Consider the following 21247-nt stretch of genomic DNA (forward strand, 5'->3'; position numbering starts at 1 on the left):
TACTGTTATGTTGTTTTCACCATTTCTTCTTTCTTACCAACTGTACCATGTAGCTCATGTATGGTGTACAAAATTTGAATTTGTTATTTTTGATAAAAATTAAAAGTTAACTGAACAGTGAAATAAAGTATCATTGCCAAGAAAATTGAACTGAAAAAAGTGAGTTTAATTCGTGGATCTAAATAAGAAAAACATAGACGCATGAAAAATATGCATATCTTATAAAGATTATGTCTGGTGGTAGAAATCAATTGTCACTTCGTTTCAATTTGCAATATACATATAGTAAATAATGGTTTTGGATTTGCCCACTAATATCATTCCTTTCGTCTTTGTTTCTTTCTTTAAACAAAATCTACATATGAACGTTCGATGTATACAATTGAGAAAAAATTCCAGAAGTCACGCCTTTCTTGTAGATCCCACAACTGCCGTCTCAGAAAGAATCACATCAGCTAGCTGCAACTCTGATTTTCCACAACAAACTGCTCTCACCATACGAGAATTACCAACACTTCCTGAAAAAGGTCTTCCTTATTATAAAGTCAATGCTATCAATTTATTTTCCCTAGACGATATGTGTCACACTTTATCGATGCGTGAATTAAGAAATAGAAATTAATTTAGAATTATTTTGCTTTGAAAATACACCTTTACACATCATTTGTACTTTCTTTACCAGCTTCTAGCTATCAAATTTGTACGAATGAACCCCAAGATAATTTAACCAGAGGGGAACAAATATGTAGTTCTTTGTCCATCTATGAAATAGGTACGCCTTCTTTTTACATTATATTTTCCGCTATGGCATATGATATTTGTTGCATTACTATAAGCTGTGACTTTCTATATAAGGGTGCACATCGGGTATGTCTACACCACATGTTGCAACCTTAATGCCAACGAAAGGTTCGGGCTAATTCACTATTAGAATAACAAATTCTATTATTGTATTACAGTTATCTTCTCTTTTAACAAGTACTTGTTGCATTTTTTAAATATTCAGGTCATACGCGGATAAAAAAAAGTGTCCTGCTATTATAGAACAACGAAGTGAGTACATTGCTCTAAAAAAAGTTCTGACTGTTTATATTGTAATGCTAAAAAATTTGAATATGAATCTGGCGGATTTTGTTGCAACAATGGCTCAATACGGCTAACAACACATGAAATGCCACCTGAATTAGCAAAAGTATACTTTGCTGAGACAGAAGAATCTGAACATTTTCGCACTTATATCAGGACATACAACAATATATTTGCTTTCACTTCACTTGATGTAAAATATGATAAAGAATTAGAAAAAAAGAAATTGTGGTATTTATACATTTAAAGTTCAAGGACAAATTTATCACTTTATAGACGATTTAATTGCTTTTAACCAAAAACCTAAAAATTTACAACTGTACTTTTACGATCATGAGAATGAGCTAGCCAATAGGATGGCTTGTTCGACAAAAGTCGATGAATCAATTGTGCAAAAATTGATGGATATCTTGAAAGTGAACCCATACGCTATATTTCTAAAATCTCTCTTGAATGTTCCTCAATTAACAAATTTTTACATTACCCTTAAATGTGACTCATCCTTAGATCAACGAACATATAACTTACCCTGCGCATCAGAGGTTGCGGCAATATGGCCCGAGGAAAATGCTACAGGTTGTATCTCTGCACCACATATTCGAATCTACACTCAAAGTAATAGAGCTCAATTAGTAAATTATTATTATGGATGTTATGAGAGAGCTCAATTAGTAAATTATTATTATGGATGTTATGATCCTCTCAGTATCCATTAACTACATTAACTAGTGTGGTGTTGCCCGTGCAAGGCACGGGCCCAACAAATTCCTTCCCACGCGTACAACATGCCAAAGCTCAAAGTCGTTTGATCCCTTTACCAATCGTAGAAGATGACTTATTCTATCTCCTTGCTATCTCCATTGGTTGAACGGGGGGTATCAGAAGATCTCTGCTTACCTTAGCCTGTTGAGAAATTAGACGTCTCATCAGCTGCATCCATTTCAGTTGGACCGTCGAGTAGCATGGTGGTGCATTTAGATATCTTGATAGAATACCTCTCTGATGGAGTGTGTGCGTCTATCGAGACACCAAATAAATTCATCGGAGTTGGAGCTTTCCTCGTCAATTCCAAACTTTTTCATATCAACGTCATTAGATAGGCCATTCTCAGCTGCAGAAAGAGGAGCTCACAAAAATTGCAAATGAATTTACAGAATCTGATTGAAGTCAACAGTAAGAGATAATACTTTAAAAAAAGAGAGGAAAGAATGAAAGAGAGTTACCATTGCAACCTCCAGGCCAATATTGTTTGGTGCAAAAGCCATGTGTTTGCAAAATGAGACTTGATCGTTAGATCAAAACAGTCGTGGAGTTAGGATTTTCACAAAGGAGGTGACCAGTGGTCCGGCTCCCATACCTTCAGGTGATCAGCGCATCAAGCCTAGCAATAGCCACTGGGCGAATGGGTCTCTATGCTCACTACAATCTAGTCAGAAAAGTTGATCAAAGAATCAATCAAGTATCAAAATAAAAGTAACAACTTATAATTAGTAGCACAAAATATAGAAGCTAAATTATAGAGAAGTTGTTTCAGAGACAGGAGCTCCTGTTGATATTCTTATAATGTAAAACTGACCGATCTCCAACAGTCATTGACCAAAAACAATAACTTTCTGGAAAGTGTGTACTCCACAAAAACTTTCTAGATAAAGATTTCTAAACTCCTTATTCAAAGACAAGAGAGGTTGAGGCAAAATCATCCACAGTATTAAGAATTCTAAAATTGTTAAAATTAGCAGAACTTAGTCATAGCTTTATGGACCAAAAAATTCACACAACAATTACTTCATAAACTTGAAACCATTCAAAAGCAGGGCAGGTTATTCAGAATTATCAACAAAGAACAACACAATAAATGCGACCAAATCAATCACCTCCAAATCAATACCAAACATAGAATCTCAACATACATTTACATCAAGAAACAATTGATTAAAACCTCAAATACCCAATTCAGCAAAATCAATTTCAAGTGTTGCACTATCAAGAAATTAGTCAATTTACTAATCCATCAATAAAAAGACTTGAACTTTAGCCCCCCCTCAATCTCCACCCCTCAAAAAAATACCAAAAAGAGCTTACAACAAAGGGGCTAATTTTTGCTTATTGGAAGAAATTTCTGCAGATATTAAATAAGCCAACATCTTCAAAATGCATGAATAATTAAGAAAATAGAAGTAAACTTAAGCAAGATATTGACATCCTCAGAGTAGCAATTTAGATGAACTAAAGTTTACCTGGAGTGCACTGATTATGATACGATTAACTCCCACCAACATTTTTCTCCCAAATTCTTCATCCGTCCTCTATGCAGATTTATCCTCTACATCAAGAATATTTAAATCACAAAAAGGTGAATGCATGACAAATAATACTTTAAAAAATCCTTCTGATCATGTGGAAAAATAAATACATACCTTGAATAATTTGATGAGTTGGGATCTTAAATAGGCCTTGACCATCAGTTTAAATGATGTCTTTAAGTATCTTCAAAGGAATGCTATCAGTAATGGCTTTTAACGGAGGTTTTTGAGGCAATTTGATTTCTTCTTCATAAAGTTTAAGTACTTCCTTACTGGTATGAAACTCATTAGGTGTGTTATCAAACAACGCCTTAAACCCTGGCAGAAGTGTTTGCATAATGGATATTAAGGACAATGTCAAGAAGTCTGTCATCTTTACATGACCAAATCGCTCGTCTCTTGGGACGTATATGTCTAAGCTTATAAGCAACGGGATGTTGCTGTCGGAATTAGGATCTGGAGAGAATACAGAGCAATTGTTAAGACAATTTGAGATTGACTATTATAGTTGTTGAATAACAAAAATAGATAGTATTGTGAGTGTCCTAACCTATTTTGGTTGGGTTGCAACCTGTCCTGCCTCTTTGAGGTTAACGATACTCAAAGGATTCTCCAAGGATAGCTTTGGCATACTCTTAGCCTTTATCTGGTTTACCTAAGTTATTGTAACAAAATACAACTGGTCCTTCACATAAATGTTAACATAACTGAACACAAAAACATCTTATTTGCTCTAGTTTTTAGACATTTTCCAAGAAACAGATGCTGTGAATTCAATTTTATTGTAATATTTAAAACAGACAGATAGAAACTCTTATTTGAATTTCCATTTACAAGTTACTGTAAGTTTAAAAATCTAGTCCCTTCCATTTTAGATTTCAGGAAAAAAAAAGGAAAAGAACAATAACGACAATAATATATCCAACAAAAAGGAGTTTGTTTAATTTTTTTTTAGAGCTTTAGTGTAGCGGGATGCCCCTTTTATTTGAAGTAAGTCCATCCATAGTGGAGGAATTCTGGTCAATTTTTTCTAAATATGACCTTCCCCTCCCATAAAGAGAGTTTCTTGTTCCTTTTCTAACAAGGATGATGAGCGACAATGACATGAAACAAGAAAGAACGATGAACTATAATATGAGCTTAAGTTAATAAAAGTGATTTAGTAGCAAATGTGGGTCAAACCCAAAGAAGCTATTAAAGGAGGAAGACATGTCAATATGGAGTGAAGTCAGACAAAATGAGTTATTGAATAAGAAAAAGAATGGAATACATGAGAGCTGCATAACCTGGATGATAAATTAGGATAAGCAGCTTCAACTCTAGTTGAAAAGGCGCATTTTTCAGCAGCAGCAGAAAGTTGCCAAGGAAAGTTTCACAAAGTAAATAGAAGCAAAGGCATCATTATCTAAGGTATGATAAGGCTTTATGGATAATTTCATCGTACACCACATTGTGTTGAATGATCATATCATTACTTTCTGCTATAGGTGGACGGATTAATATTTTCACACATTTTGAAGTTTTGGCCCTTGACAAAGCTACATAAAGTTGACCATGTGAAAAAACAGGTTCGCATAAATAGATTCCAACAAAATCTAATGTTTGACCCTGAGCTTTATTCATGGTCATAGCAAAACACAATCGTAGAGGAAGCTGCGTTCTTTTAAATTGAACGGGAATGTTTTCATCCTGTGATGTTAACAATGGTATTCTTGGAATAAAAACATGTGTATTCTTAAAATCACCACTTTCAATTTTTGCACTTATGACGTGTTTTAAAGTCACAACATGTTAATCGCGTGCCATTACATAAACCTGAACACGGATTTAAATTTCGCAACAATATAACTGGACAGTTCTCTTTTAAAGTTAACTTATAAGGAGGTAAACCAGGAGGATCTAAAGTGTGTAAAAAATCCTCAAATTGGCTTTGATCATTTGCTTCAGCAGTTTCATCTATTGCGACATATGTTCTAGCTTTTTCTGGAAATTTTGTAATTAACATATCATTTATCTGGTTTACGAAATCATTTTTTGTTGTTAAAATAACACGAGAAGATATCACAGAAGAATTAGAAGAAAATGCATACAAATTAGGATATGTTATGTTAAATAATGTATCTAAGGATTGTTCTACAGTTGTAAATGGAATAATAAGAGAGTCGGGAATCTGAATTTTATTTTCAGAATTAAGTGTTTCTTCTCCGTTTCCAATTCTAAGCAAATATTCACAAAATGTTGGATCATTTCTTGCGCGCATATTTTCAGATAAATGCAATTTCTCAAGCTTATTCCATATCTTAGAATATAATAAGCTTTCATAAATAAAATCTTCTTTTTCTCCATTTCTAACAACGGGAAGAGTTTGTCTAAAGTCACCGCCGAATACAATAATTTTACCACCAAAAAGTATATCGACATCCATAATATCTTTCAAAAGTATGTCAAGCGCTGCAATCATTTTCTTTTTTGCCATTGATGCTTCATCCCACACAATTAATTTTGCATCTCGAATTAAACATGCAAGTGAACTTTGATTACTCACATTACAAGAAAAGTTATCATCTATCTCGATAGGCATTTTGAAACGTGAGTGAGCAGTTCGTCCTCCGGGAAGAACAGAAGCTGCTACACCAGAAGTTGCAGTTGCTAAAGCTATGAATCCTTGAAAACGAATAGTTGCTAATAATGTACGATATAGGAAAGTTTTACCTGTTCCTCCGGGACCATCAATGAAAAAAGCTCCTGGCTTGTGGAAGATATTCTTTCCATAATTGTATCATCTGACTAAAGTTGTTTTGCATTTAATCTCTTCGACAAGGACAAATCCTCTTCACTAACAATTATATTTCTTTCCAAATGAATGTCTTTTGCATCTTTTGCAATTTCAGAAGGTTTGATATTTTCTAAGACAAGCTTATACTCATTTATATCACGTCCCATAGAATGTAAAGTGTCATTGATATGATTTAAAACCATATACTGAACACTTTTTGCTTCAGTATTGCACAAATTTTTGAAGTCTTCAGATAGTGAATCCTCAAACATTTCCCATAATTGTTTTGGATTAGTAGGGGTACAATATACTAACAATGTAGCAAATAAACGTCTTAAACTATATGGCATTTGATATCCTATGGGCTCCAACATGCATTCAATTAGAATATTGTTGCAATATAGTATCCTCTTTTTTCGACAGATCTCTAAATGTGCTACAAGGCACTCCATTAATCGTGAGAAGATCTTTATATGATTTTGGTGCCCTTACATTCATCAGCAATAGCCTAATAGGCTAAGGTAATACCTTTCTCCTTTTGTTACATGGCATGTAACAACACGTCCAATTACATCACATTTCTGTCGGCGTGTCCACATTTTATCACTTGGAGACCAAACAAAGTGTTCTGGAAATTCTTTGTACAATAATTTCATATTTATAGCATGATCATTCGTTCTATTCATAGCAAAAAATTCAGTCAACATTGTTTTTTGGATCAGTGGATTATTTAGAATTTTATTCACTTTCAGTACTTTTAAAAGAAACAAATTGTTGGCCTTCTAAATGTAATTGAAGATGATACACACTTGGAGTCATTTCACTAATTGGAAAGCGAAATAAACGTCATGCTGCTTCAGGTAGTGAAACCCACCTAGCTAATCGATATTCCTTTATTTCGTCTATTTCCACATTGTTATGTACGGAAAAAGCAATTTTGTCATGTCCCTTGCATATATATTTATATATATATTTCACAACTTTAATATCAGAACAAATTTCAACATTCATATGACAATCAAATTTACAAAGCAAGTATGGGTTGTATGGGACAACCCATGAATATTCATAACATGCTTTCTCACGTATACCGCTTTTCTTGTATGGCGTCTCCTATAAAGTGGGTATGAATTTTTACCTTTTGATGTTTGTTCAACAAACTCTTGGATATTGCGATTTATATAAGCCATTTTTCCCCATACATGAATTCGTAGGATTTATATTACCACAGGGACCATGCATCATATGTTGAAGGACACATGAATAAAGGTAGTGATCATTGGAATCAGGTAATTCAGCGTAGACAAATCTATCATATGATCCAGGTGTCAACAATTTGTATTCAGCAACAAGTATGATAAGAAAATGAGCATGCAGAAGACCAACAACAACAACAACAACAAACCCAGTGTATTCCCACCTGGTGGGGTCTGGGGGGTAGGATGTACGCAGTCCATACCTCTACCTCTGAAGAAGTAGAAAGGCTGTTTCCGATAGACCCCCGGCTCAAGACACGCAGTACCACACAAACACATAGTAAAGCACAGCACAAGGTTACAAGATTACATAACATAAATACGGCACCCATAAGTAATCTAAAACAAAGGAAAACACACAGATTCATAATAAAACATGGGACACGGACTCCTAACAGGAATAAACCCCCACCACGTAGTTCCCTACACTAGCGACTCAGGCTGGCCCTAGTCCTCTGCCCTGATTCGCGTCCTCCAGACCTTCCTATCTAGGGTCATGTCCTCGGTGAGCTGTAACTGCTCCATGTCTCGCCTAATCACCTCACCCCAGTACTTCTTCGGCCTACCCCTACCCCGCTTAAAACCATCCAACGCTAGCCTCTCACACCTACGGACCGGGGCATCCACGCCCCTCCTCTTCACGTGTCCGAACCATCTCAATCGGGCTTCCCGCATCTTGCACTCCACTGGTGTCACACCAACCTTCTCCCGGATGTTCTCATTCCGAACTCTATCCCCTCTAGTCAGCCCACACATCCCGCGCAACATCCGCATTTCTGCCACCCTCATCTTTTGGATGTGGGAGTTCTTCACTGGCCAACACTCCGCTCCATACAACATGGCCGGACGGACTACCGCCCTGTAGAATTTGCCTTTAAGCTTAGGCGGCACCTTCTTATCACACAGCATGCGGAAGACCACGTTTTTGAAATTCTATAGTGTACATAAAAGCAGTAACTTTTCCAAAGATATGTCTTTTCAAAATGTCTACTTTTAGTTCTTCTACTAGCTCTGAATATGCGTGATACCAAATCAGGTCTGTTTTGAGTTTCATCATTCGACAACATATGTTGTTTTATTTCTGGCCAGGATGGATTACATGTCATGGTCAAGAAAAGATCGGGTTTTCCAAAACGTTGTACCAAAGCGATAGCATCCATATATCTGCGACGCATATCCCTCGGTCCGCCAGTAAAACTAACACTAACAGGGAGGAATGTTTTTCTGCCAATTTTGGAAGCTTCTGTTTCACCAAGTCTTAAAAAGTCAATAATACCTTGTAACATATCAATTCGAAATAAGTCTTGATTAAAACTACAAAAATCTAGCCTTTGTGTTTCAAGTTTTATGAACACATCTACTATGAATTATTGAAGTAATCTTCCACAATGTAACATTCCATTTTCATCATTTTCTCTTATCTGAATTTTATAACAGTAATATTCACGGCAAGAAACCATATCTCTTTTTCATTTTCCTTTATTAAAGACTTGAGCTTCCATATCAAGAACTCCATCTATAGAACATATATTTTTTACGCTCGGGAGTTCTTCATCTTCACAATAAGATCGATTTCTTCCTTTAATTCTTTTTATACCACAATGCCAGCCATTTTGACCATATGAAAATAATAATGGATATTGTAATGGATGGATCATAACAACCATAGTAATAATTTACTGATCGAGTGTTATTACTATGAGTATATATACGAATATGTGGCGCAGAAGCAATATCATTAGAATCATCTTGAGTCCATATTCCAGTTATTCAAGATGCAGACGGTAGATTATATACACGTTGATCTAAAGCTGGGTGACATTTAAGTGCAATATAAAAATCAGATATATTTGGAATGTTCATTAACGACTTTATGAAGATGGAGTATGGATTCTTCGAGAGTATGTTCATAATTTTGTGAACCGTTGATTCATTAATATGTGTTGAACATGACATCCTATTAAGTAGCTCACTTTCATTATCATAAAAGTATAATTGCAGATTCTTTGGCTTTTCACCAGAAGGAAGTAAATCTGGTATAAAATGATACATTTGACCCTGAACTCGAAATGTATGTATACCATATCTCTTCGCTAAAGCTTTATCGTAAGTCACACCAAGTGAGGTGAATGCAAACATATTATTGTATGTTCTAATGTAGGTTCGGAAGTGAATAGATTCTTCTGTATTTCCCGTATACAGATCAAATAAGTCATTAGGCAATTGATATGAAACTAACTTAACTGAGCCTTTGCTACAACAAAATCCAGCTGATTCATACTGAAATCTTTTTGCATTGCAAAATTTACAGTTTTGAACATTTTTTAAACAAATATATCTCGATTGATTATCATTAATTTTTGGGCGAAATATTTTGTTCAATGTACAACCTGTATGTTGCAAGCATTATTAAAACAAAACGTCGTGTAACATTGCAGTAAGATAATGAGCAAAATGGCCTTTATCTGAAATTAATACTAACCTTTCTTTGCAGGAATTTCAGGGGTGACATTTTGTTGTCTCTTATATGTATTTGATGTTGAGCCTGAGGAATAAATGTTTAACATCTAAGTGTATGCTTAAGAGACATAGTAATAAGAAAGTTAAAGACATAGTCTATTGCATTACCGCTTTCAAACATAGGAAACGGCTGAAGCACTTGTTTTCCTTTGGCAGAAGAACTCGATAAAGTATTAATTTCACAATACATGCTATCTGTGTGGAAGACAAATATATTGCATGTTAGGTTAATGCAAAACTTTAACTCTATATTTAGACAGTAAAAGGGTAGAAGAAGCAATTTGTCATCCTAACCTTGGACATTGCCAAAAGGAGGCTCTCTTATAGTAAGAGCAACTTGTTTTAACGATGTAGGATTGCGTGGAGATTTTATTTTTTCACCTGGGCAGCCAGTAACTGATTTGTTTTTTTGTAGTTCCAGTTCTTTGGTGCGTCTTTGTAATATCATTGCCTGTTTTCTCTCAGCTGTTATCTTCATATAGGTATCACGCCTTCTGAGTTTCATTTGATAATTTTTCTCTTCTGTACATGAGTTTGTTATAACTATTGTTAGAGCTAAAGATAATGTAAGATTTAAATAAATTAAGGGCTAAAATTACTGTGATATGAAAGTAACACCAACCTTTATTCGAAACAATTTTAGGAGTCACATTTTGTTGGTCGCCAGATGCGGTGGATGTTGAGCCTGAGGCATAACTTATGAAAACCTAATTTTCTGATGTAGTAATGAAGCATATGGCAGAGCTTATAGAATTACCCTTTTCAAATACACAAAAAGGTTCGAGGTCTAGTTTTCCTTTGGCAGATGAGCTGGGTGGAGTATTAACTGCAGTGTATGTGTTTGCTATGCAGAAGCTGGAATATAGTAGATATTAAGTTAGAACAGAGCTACATCGATATATTATGACATTCGTAGAAGTAAAAAGAAGCAATTTGTTATTCGAACCTTCGACATTGATTGGAGGAGGCTCTCCTATAGCAAGAGGGGTTTGCTGCAACGATGCACAAGAATAGTGAGGCTTTATTGTTTCAACGGGGCTTTTACCTACTGAGTTATTTTGTTGTAGCTTTAGTTCTTTAGGGCGCGTCTCTACTGGTGTTGCTTGTTTTGTATCAGCTGCTATCTTCGTATAAGCACTACGTCTGTTGAGTTTCTTTTGACAAATGCACTCCTCTGTATATGGAAGTCTAATTCTTTGCTTGGAAGGCATTTTTTCATAATTCTTTACCGCAAAATGTCTGCATTTAAAATAGTTCATATACGGTGTAGAAAATCACATAATAGGTTATAAACAAAACATAATATATTGGTGTGATGTAGTCTTTGTAAGCATCTGTAGACCAAATAACATGCAGTCAAGACATAATACTTTAATAAACCCCAAAAAATAGATTGCTGGAGAAGTCGTAAAGACAATAGAATATGCGGGATTAGCTCAACAATAGCTAGATTGAGTTCTGTGGGGCTGTCCTCCATAGTCGCTCCCGCAGGAAGGACACCTAATTTTTCAATTCACACCACCAATCCCAAAAGAAATCCAGATAGGCCATAGAAAACAGAATGGTCTGTAGAGTCTAAAATTCGCATACGATGAAGAATTAAACGTAAAAAAACCACAATTATGATAAACGAAAATTCCACACTAAGCAAAGAAAGAAAACAGATCTTTCAAAAGGGTAATTAAGTAACCAAGTCGACATAAAAATAGAATAATCTAATTTCCAACTAGGTATATAAAAATATATTTTGTCAACAGAAAACTAACGTGAACATGCTTATACTTGTAAGAATTCACAGTTGACAAAGAAAAGATTTTGCTTAGCTTAAATGCCATGGAATTAATCGAAGAACCCAAGACACAAACAAAGATGATCTTTAGCACCAACAAGATAGAAATGAAGACTAAGAACTGTTGGGTTCATAGTAATGAAAGTGTGTTGAATGGAAAATGGAGAAATCAAGTGGAAGAGAAAAAATTGAGTTAACACCAAAAATGGAAAGTGTACTCAATTTTGGCAAGTTTACTCTTTCTCCCACATTGGTGGAAGAGGAGAACTTGAGAGTTTATATTGTGAAACACTTACTCGACATGGTAAGTGAGGCAAGGAAATAGATGATGCCTCTCGCCGTCGTCGTCGCTCGCTCGGATTTGGATTTGGTCAAATGATCGATCGATGAGATCTATCTTTTTGTACAAATTTTATTTGACGAAAATCTGATCTGAATGTGTAAAACGCAGGAAATATTTTCTGTGATTTGGACTCCATTTATATGCATATGCAGTGAACTATTGCAAAACGTTCAGCAGATGCAATGTTTCAGAACCGCAATGAACTGACACACTTATTCATGAAATGACATGCCTGTTCAAGAATAGTCACACTATTTGGCCGAATGGACATGAATTTTCAAAAAAGGTAGTACCTTTTAGATAAACCTTGGTCTCTTTTCAGAAGAGGCATCATTTGGCTATAAAAACCTGCTTTCATTCACAGGTTTTGGTACAGAAATTTTCAGATTAAAAAATATTATTCTTGTCTTAAAAATACTCTAAGTGTAATCATTCAAACCGTGAGTGTGTTCGAAGAATCTGCCTATTTGAGGTACCGCTATAGTCGGATTGAAGGTCATTTTATCCTGGGAGAAAGATTCCATAACCTCAGATACAGTGAAGGGAATTATTCTTTAAGGAAAGTCCGTGAATTCGGATGACTTGGCCTTAGTTATTTCTGTTTCATCTTTATTTTCTGTAAAATAAATACACCTCTTGGAAAGGTCTTTTTGATCTTGTGTTGAAGGTATTTAATACTTCATTGTGTTCTTGTTCATACTTGAACTCGAGTTGAAGTTGTTGTTCTATTATACAGATTCTACGTACCCGTATTGTGGAATATAACAAGAACCAAGTGGACCGAAGTCCAAAAACTCAAGTATAAAAAATACAAAGCTTTAAAATTAAAATTCCCACATAATCAAAGAATTAAGCATGAAAAATCGTACAAACAAAAGGAGAAAGCTGTAAGGTCTAAAATTCACAAAAATGAAGAACCAAACAATTACAGATTACAAAGGATACCAGATAGCAATTGCACTCCTTCCATTTAGCCGTACAAGAATTGAAAGATCCAACATAATTTTGTGAATGAAATTTCAATCTAATGCATACTAAATCCCAAACAAAATTACAAATTCAAACAACAGAAAGCACAATAAGTAAAAAGACCACCCAAAAAACGAAACAAATTACCAAAAAACACCAGCAAAAGAAGGCACACCTGGGGATGGGGATGGAGGTGAAGTGCACAGCAAAGAGCAAGAGGAGAGAAAAATAGTTGGAGATGACGGTGAAATCGCTAGGAGAAATGTAGCATCACACGTGTACTGCATATGAGGCTGGAGATGTAGTGGAGACCCGTGAAATGACATAAATACCCCTTGCTTAGCAGCCAAATTTCGAAGAAGCACATATGTTGACGCTATGGTGTGTGCTTCACTGTTGATTCCCAAGCAATGCCCGTGCCCAACAAATATTTTTTAAAAAATTTATTTTAATTATTATGATTTATAATATTTTTTAAAAATATATAATAGATTTTTTTAAATATTTTAAGCTATTAATTATTGTAATTTATAATATTTTTTATGTAATTTTCAAATAATATATATCGCTCTCGCTGTTCAAACTTTTGTGGCATTAATAGTCAATTATATTTTTTAAAATAATTTAAGTTTAAAATTATTGTGATGTATAATATTTTTTCTTCTATTCCAATTTAAGTGTTGTGATGCTTAGATAAACGTAATAATTAATTATGAGTGATATGATAAAGTTACGATTGAAGCAGCGAAACAGACATATCTTAATGACTCACAACAACTAATTAGAAGTGATATAACAAAATTACTATAAAATATACTTGTAAATTTTTTTTGATTAAATTATCATTTTATATCTATTTTACTTTTTTTTTTTATCAAATATTATTAATTGATACAATGCTTAAATAGTCATAATAATTAGGGGAAATAACAGAAACAATACTTCAAATTAAACTATTTCCATGAAAATGGCCGTGAAATTTAAATTTCACTTTCTAGCTATTTTAATTTACTGACTTGTTCTGTACCGTTTCTAAACACCTTCTATACAATTTCTATACATATCTTATATATATAAATATTCTATATGAAAAATTTACAGTTTTGACACACAATTTATACAATAATTGTACATTATTCTACATTATTCTTACACATTTTATACAACAATTATATAATTTTCATATGCTTTCTATATATTTTTTATATATATATTTTATATATATACATATTTGATAGAACTATACAATTTCTATACATATATTTTATATAGATACATATTTTATTTAACAATTATATCATTTTTCTATAATTTAATTACTATTTTTAAACAATAAAAAAAAATAGAATATCTGATCAGTTAAAAAATTTATAGCAAAAAAAAAATTAAAATATTTTTAAAAGGGCCGAATTGCCCAAGTTGAATATTGTATCAGTATTGTATATAGAATATATCAGTATTATATATGGACTCTATATGGACTATGTAGGCTAAAATGACCCAAATTAGGAAATGACTATAAAGCGGAAATAGTATATCTGACTGGCCACTTTTTGAAAAGTTTTCAAACTTGGGCAATTTGTTTTAAAAAGTGTTATAGAGTGTCTTTTTCCCTAATAATTAATTAGGAGTGACATAGTAAAATCAAGATTGAAACAACGAAACAGACATGTTTAATTAGAAGTCATACAACAAAATTACTATAAAAAATACTTGCGAAAAAAATTAAATGGATTTCATATAAAACGTCAAGTAAATTTAACATTAAATATTATTAATTTTTTAATACTTAGATGACTTTATAATAAATTTTTAATATTTAAATGACTTATAATAATTAATTATGGGTGATACAGTCAAATTATGGGTGATACAACTGAGGCAAATATGTCATAAATATTTATTTTAAGTTTTTATTAAATATTATTAATTTTTAAATATATAAATAACTTATAAAAATAACTTATAATAATTAAATAATTACAAAAAAAATTAAATGGGTCCATATAAAACATCAAGTAAATTTAACATTAATTATTATAAATGTTTTAATACTTGAATGAGTTTGTAATAATTTTTTAATAATTAATTAGAGATGACATAATAAAATTATGGAGAAAGCAGCTGATGAAGCAGGCAAGAGAAACAGGCATGTTGACGGAGACCTGCCTGCTTCTCCCACGAATTTCCTCTTATATTATTAATTTTTTAATACATAAATAATTTATAATAATTAATTAAAGGTGATATAGTAAAATCATGAAGCAAGCAGCTGAAGAAGAAGTAGACATGTTGACAGAGAGCTGCCTCCTTCTCCTGTCCTTTTCCTCTATTAGAGAGTAAAATAATTTTTTACGGAGGGGGCAAAGTACAGGAGCTGCAATTACTTGTACAGGTTTGGCTTGTTACTGGAGGTAAATTTCATCCATGGTCATTTAACTTTGTATCTATTATGCAAAAGTTACTTTTCTTTTATTCATTTCATGCATGATCACTTAACTTTGTATCTATTATGCAAAAATCACTTTTCTTTCTTTCATTTTATCCATAGTCATTTAACTTTACTCTTACCATCACAAAGGTCACTATGATCGGATTTTACAATAATTCCATCAGAAAAATAATGTGGCAACCTTAATTAATTCTTAATTTTAATTTAAGTAATTATATAATAATATATTACTCATATCTTGATTTTTTTTATATATGCACAACCCAATTTTCCTTATGAATTATTTAATGAAAGAATACCAATTTTTTAATAGATTAGATTACCTAATGAAGACTATTTTCATAAAAGAAATTTGATTGATATTTTTATGAAACATTTCATAATATTGCATTCATCTGCCAAAAAGATGCATTGAAAAAGAGTGATAAATAAGATAAATTCTTCAAAACACATAAAATAAAAATACATGTATGATATTATTTTTTTTAAAATAAAATATTTTAATTCTTTGAAGATAGATCAACATGCTAAAGATATTTTTAAAATAAAATCTTTTTAATTGTGTCATTGAGTAAGTATTGTCAAAATTTATACAAATAATGTTATATTAACGTACAATTTTGTTAATAAAAGTTATAAAATATAAGTAGTTTAATAGATAAAGAAATTATAGGATATCTAATTTTTATATTTATCAATCAAATTAATTAAACAATATGTAATTCATCAGAAATTAAATATTATAATAAAAACTTTTAAGAGAATTAATCGATTAATCAAACAATTAAAAATATAAAGACAAACTCAATACATAAAGTAGTTTATCATATTATTATGATATACCGAATGCAAAGACTCAAGTGACAAGAAAAAAATGTATGAAAAAAATAATTTTATCAACTACATGTCACAATTTTAGAGGGAAAAAAATAATTTTATCAACTACATACCATAATATTAGAGGAAAAAAATAATTTACCAACACATATCTCAACTTTAGAGGATTTTAAGAATATATGAGTATAATTTATTTCATAAAAATATCAACCAATTTTTTTTAATGAAAATAGTCTTCATTAGGTAATCTAATCTATTAAGAAATTGATATTCTTTCATTAAATAATCATTAAGGAAAATTGTGTTGTGCACATATAAAAAGGGTCAAAGATATGAGTAATATATTATCTATTCACTTAAATTTAAATTAAGAACTAATTAAAGTTGCCACGTTATTTTTTCGATGGAATTATTGTAAAATCCGGTGATAGTGACTTTTGTGATGGTCGGAGTAAAGTTAAATGACCATGGATAAAATGAATGAAAGAAAAATGACTTTTGCGTAATAGATACATAGTTAAGTGACCGTGGATGAAATTTTCCCCTTGTTACTACAACTCACTTTAACATTCATTCATAACAACCTGATACTAATTGGCGAGCTCACTATTCCCCACTACCCTATGCTTTGGTTTGTTAACACAGTTAGAACTAGCAACTCATAAAATTAGATGTCGTGGCATCTTGGTTTTGTCCTTTCTGTTGAATCTGTGTTTTGAAGTGGAGCTTCGAAGTAGTAAGTAAAGTTGCTATTAGACAATCACGAGGATACTAGTTCAAGTGTAAAGTAAGTAATGTTCTTACAATAGATAAAACTTTAGTGTGCGGTCTGTCTTTTTTTTGTTGAATTTGTGTTGGAGTGTATGAGAGAGCAAACTTAATGTCACCAAAAAGGTAAGAGTAGGGAGTATATTGAAAATTTATTACTTCCTTCGTTCCAAATTACCCGTTCCAAAGTGAGATGATACATTTATTAAGAAAAATAATTAATAACATGGCTAGTTTTGAAGGATAATTCCTTCTTCATTAATGCAAAGATTAAAAACTCTCATAACTCTCTCTAATAACTTTATGTGAACATCCGTAAGTCATAAGAGTTAATAGGATATGGGAGTTACTGCTTCATAAATGTACATCATTCAAATGACGATTAAATGTAACTTTGTGAATGAAAGACAATCAAAAGTCTTGAAAGTTACTATCCTTTATGACTTTCATTAATTTAAGAGTAATGTTAATTTATGTACATTAACTCTGTTTGTCTTCATTCAATCTTTTGATGAATGAAACGTAAATGATATACCTATTTAAGGAGTATCATTTGAGAACTAAAAATGCAAGAAGAAAATATAGGAAATAAATACTCTCCCCCCTTCATCAATTCTCTACCGTAATCTTGGCCTTTTATTCTTTGACAATTTTGGGCAATTGGTTTAGGCAACCTCCAAACTTCTAGCCACAAGTGCACGTGTTTGAAAGTAGTTGTGGAACCTTGGGAGCGACTGGCTAGAAGGATTTGCACCGGAGTCGGGCCAAAATCGCTTTCAAGGCAGTGGTTTGCCACGACACAGTGTTTGTGACAACTCTCTTACTATCATTAATTTCATGTTCATATCAATATTGTAGCATTTTTTCCAACAATTTGAAAGCGATTTCCTTACATACAATATTGATAAATGGCTATTTCTTTGAATAAAACTTTTTCTGGTTTGTCAAAAATTGAGCCATTGGATAAAAATAATTTTAAAAGTTGATCAGAAAAACTTTTTATTTTCTTAGAACAATTAGAAGTTGATTATGTTTTGTTTAATGATGGTTCTAATATTATTACTGGTTCTAATACTGTTGATGAATTTGGTAAAAAGAAGATTAAAAAGAATAACATAAATGCTAGAGGGCATTTATTGTGTCATATGACTAATACTTTATTTGATTTATTTTTTATTTACAAATCTGCTAAAAAAAATCTATATATATGGGATAGTTTGCAAAACTCAAAACAGTGGAGGACAAAATGATGCCAAATTTATCTTGCTGAGGGTGATGAAATGATTGCGGCTGTAGTAGTCGAGATGAACCTGGTGTCTAACAAGACTGACTGGTGTTGGACACAGGGGTTTCAAGGCATTTATGCGCCAACAAAAAGTTATTTCATGACTTTGAGGAATTCACCAATGGCATGGTAGACTAGGTCATGTTAATGTTGCTTCTATTAAAAGATTTAGAAAAATGGGATTAATTCCTACAGTAAATATTGATGATATTTCTAAATGTCATGTATGTGTAGAAGCAAAGCATGCTAAGAAACCTTTTAAATAGGTCACTAGTAGAAAAATCGAATTGCTTGAACTAGTACATTCAGACTTAGCAAATTTTAAGAACACCATTAGTAAAGGTGGAAAGAAGTATTACATTACTTTTGTTGATGACTTTACTAGGTACACTAAGGTATACCTCCTTAAATCTAAAGATGAGGCTGAAAGCATATTTTTAAAATTCAAAACATAAGTATAAAATCAATTACATAAAAAATCAAGAGATTTAGACCTGATTATATATGGGGGGAAGTTGTCTTGTCTGCATGCTATATTCTTAATAGAGTCCCCCATACAAAGTTAGATAACACCTCATATGAGTTATGGAAAGGATTTGTCCCTAACTTGAAATTTCTGAAAGCGTGAGGGTGTTTGGCTAAGGTTGATCTACCTAATTTTAAATAAGTAAATGTAGGTTCTAAGACCTTTGATATCGTCTTTATTGGTTATGCTCAAAATAGTGTTGCATATAGATTTATGTCATTAAATGATTATTCTATTTGTGAATCTAGAGATGCAGAATCTTTTGAGCATGTTTTTCCTTTGAAAAATGATGTGCCTAGTGATGTGTAAAATAATACTTTTGTATCTATGTCTGTTAACTCTCATATTAAGCCTGTTTCTGATGATATTGCTAATGAGCATGAAAATGAATTTAGAAGGAGTAAAAGACGTAGAATTGAGACTAGTTTTGGTCCTGATTTTATCACTACCTCCGTAACTAAGGGTTTTGATATTGATACTTTAAATGAGGAATTAGTGTCTATCTACTTAATAGAAGAAGAGCCTAAAACTTCTGATGAAGCAATGAGTTCAATAGATGCAATATTTTGAAAAAAGGCTATTAAAAGTGAATTAGACTCTATAGTCTCTAATCACACGTGGGACTTGTATGATTTGCCTAAAGGTTGTAAACCTATAAGCAGGAAGTGGATATTTAAGAAGAAATTGAGGCCTGATGGTACAATTGATAAATATAAGACTAGACTTGTGATTAGGGGTTTTAACCAAAAGAAAGGTACTGATTATTTTGATACTTATTCTCCTGTGACTAAAATAGCAACCATTAGAACTCTTAGTGCTCTAGCTGTTATTCAAAGTTTAGTGGTACACCAAATGGATGTCAAAACTACATTTTTAAATGGTGATTTAGAGGAAGAGATCTATATGACTCGACTTGAGAGTTTTGTGGTCCCAGGACAAGAGGATAAAGTATGCAAATTGAGAAAGTCTTTATATAGACTTAAGCAGGTACCTAAGCAGTGGTATGAAAATTTTAATTTCACATTAATGGATAATGGATTTGTTGTCAATTCATCTAATACCTGTGTTTATTCTAAAATAGTAAGATCGGATTGTGTGATTATATGTTTATATGTGAATGACATGTTAATCTTTGGCCATAATGTGAATGTTGTAAATGAGACTAAGAAATTTTTATTTTCTAAATTTGAAATGAAAGACCTTGGATAAGGTGATGTGATTTTAGGGATAAAAATCAAAAGAACTATTAATGGTTTCTCTTTGTGTCAGTCTCATTATATTGAAAAAATGTTGAAAAGGTTTGATTGTTTTGATATAGTTTCAGTGAGAACTCCTTATAATTCTAGAATACACTTGAAAAAGAATAGAGATTCTAGTGTTTCTCAAACTGAATATGCTAAAATAATTGGGAGTGTAATGTTTCTCATGAACTATACTCGGCCTGAAATAGCTTGTGCTGTTAGTAGATTGAGTAGATATACTCATAGTCCCATAATGAACATTGGCATACTCTTCATCGCTTGTTAAGGTACTTGAGAGGTACTATGGATTTAAATTTTTTGCTATTTTAGAAGGTTTTTGTGATACAAACTGGGTGACTGACAATGATGAAGTTAGCTCGACCAGTGGCTATGTGTTTACTTTGGGTGCAGGTGCTATTTTGTGGAAGTCTTCAAAGCAGACTTGTATAGCACGTTCTACTATGAAATCTGAATTCATTGCTCTCGAGTTGGCAGGGCAAGAAGCTGAGTGGCTGAGAAATCTTTTGACAGATGTACCTTTATGGGGAAGACAAATGTCATCAGTCTCTTTACATTGTGACTCACAGACGGCAATTGGGATTGCTAAAAATAGTTTATACAATGGTAAAAAGAGACATATTCGCATCAGACATGATGCAGTGAAACAATTGTTGAACCATGGTGTTATTTCCTTGGAATATGTAAGATCCGAAAGAAATTTGGCGAATCCGATGACCAAGGGTTTGACAAGGAAAATAGTCCTTAAATCGTCGAGGGGAATAGAGCTAAAGCCCATGGATTGACGTAATATGGTGGATACCCATTTGTGGTCAAACGAAGCCATATAGGCCTTCAATAAACACTACATATCCTATCCCTATGGCGTGAGGTAGTGTATTATAAGGTTGAGCTTATTTTTGCTCTTAATGATCCATAGCCTTAAGGTGGTCTATGAGATAGACTTGATGGATCACCTACGTGAGTGTAAAAGGTTGGTCACCTTTTTATGAAAGACTTGAGTTATCTTTCTAGAGCACTCTTAAGACCCAAGGTTTGTGTGCATGACCATAAACGCACTTTGTAGTATCGCGGAGGT

At 32.7% G+C, this 21247-nt stretch overlaps 2 protein-coding genes across 2 annotated transcripts in view; one reads left to right on the top strand and one right to left on the bottom strand.

Annotated features, from left to right (window-relative positions):
• The window catches only part of LOC124895640, a gene marked incomplete in the record, with an annotated part of 6105 nt that extends 4913 nt beyond the window's left edge, over positions 1-1192 (top strand). The window contains 4 exon segments of the mRNA XM_047406078.1: positions 382-527; positions 683-772; positions 856-909; positions 1007-1192. Coding sequence (XP_047262034.1) covers positions 382-527; positions 683-772; positions 856-909; positions 1007-1044 — 328 coding nt within the window.
• Positions 1193-1496: 304 nt separating this feature from the next.
• LOC124895639 lies at positions 1497-13451 on the bottom strand. The gene is made up of 13 exons (XM_047406077.1): positions 13218-13451; positions 10888-10933; positions 10699-10796; positions 10564-10626; positions 10236-10463; positions 10050-10136; positions 9904-9966; positions 3940-4044; positions 3504-3845; positions 3324-3409; positions 2310-2512; positions 1984-2197; positions 1497-1690 (listed from the first exon to the last, which is right to left on the bottom strand). Exons 1-8 carry the CDS (start codon positions 13366-13368, stop codon positions 4025-4027), a joined length of 756 nt encoding a protein of 251 aa, XP_047262033.1. The 5' UTR covers positions 13369-13451; the 3' UTR covers positions 1497-1690; positions 1984-2197; positions 2310-2512; positions 3324-3409; positions 3504-3845; positions 3940-4024.
• Between the last annotated feature and the right edge of the window lie 7796 nt (positions 13452-21247).

The sequence above is a fragment of the Capsicum annuum genome, unplaced genomic scaffold (assembly GCF_002878395.1).
Source record: "Capsicum annuum cultivar UCD-10X-F1 unplaced genomic scaffold, UCD10Xv1.1 ctg83355, whole genome shotgun sequence".
NCBI lineage: Eukaryota > Viridiplantae > Streptophyta > Magnoliopsida > Solanales > Solanaceae > Capsicum > Capsicum annuum.

Coding starts and splice junctions, on each gene's coding strand:
- LOC124895639 (XM_047406077.1), bottom strand. CDS start 13,368: ATGTCATTTCACGGGTCTCCACTACATCTCCAGCCTCATATGCAGTAC. Junction 10,934..13,217: donor ACCTCCATCCCCATCCCCAG/GTGTGCCTTCTT, acceptor GCATCGTTGCAG/CAAACCCCTCTTGCTATAGG. Junction 10,627..10,698: donor TTTTTGTGTATTTGAAAAGG/GTAATTCTATAA, acceptor GTTATGCCTCAG/GCTCAACATCCACCGCATCT.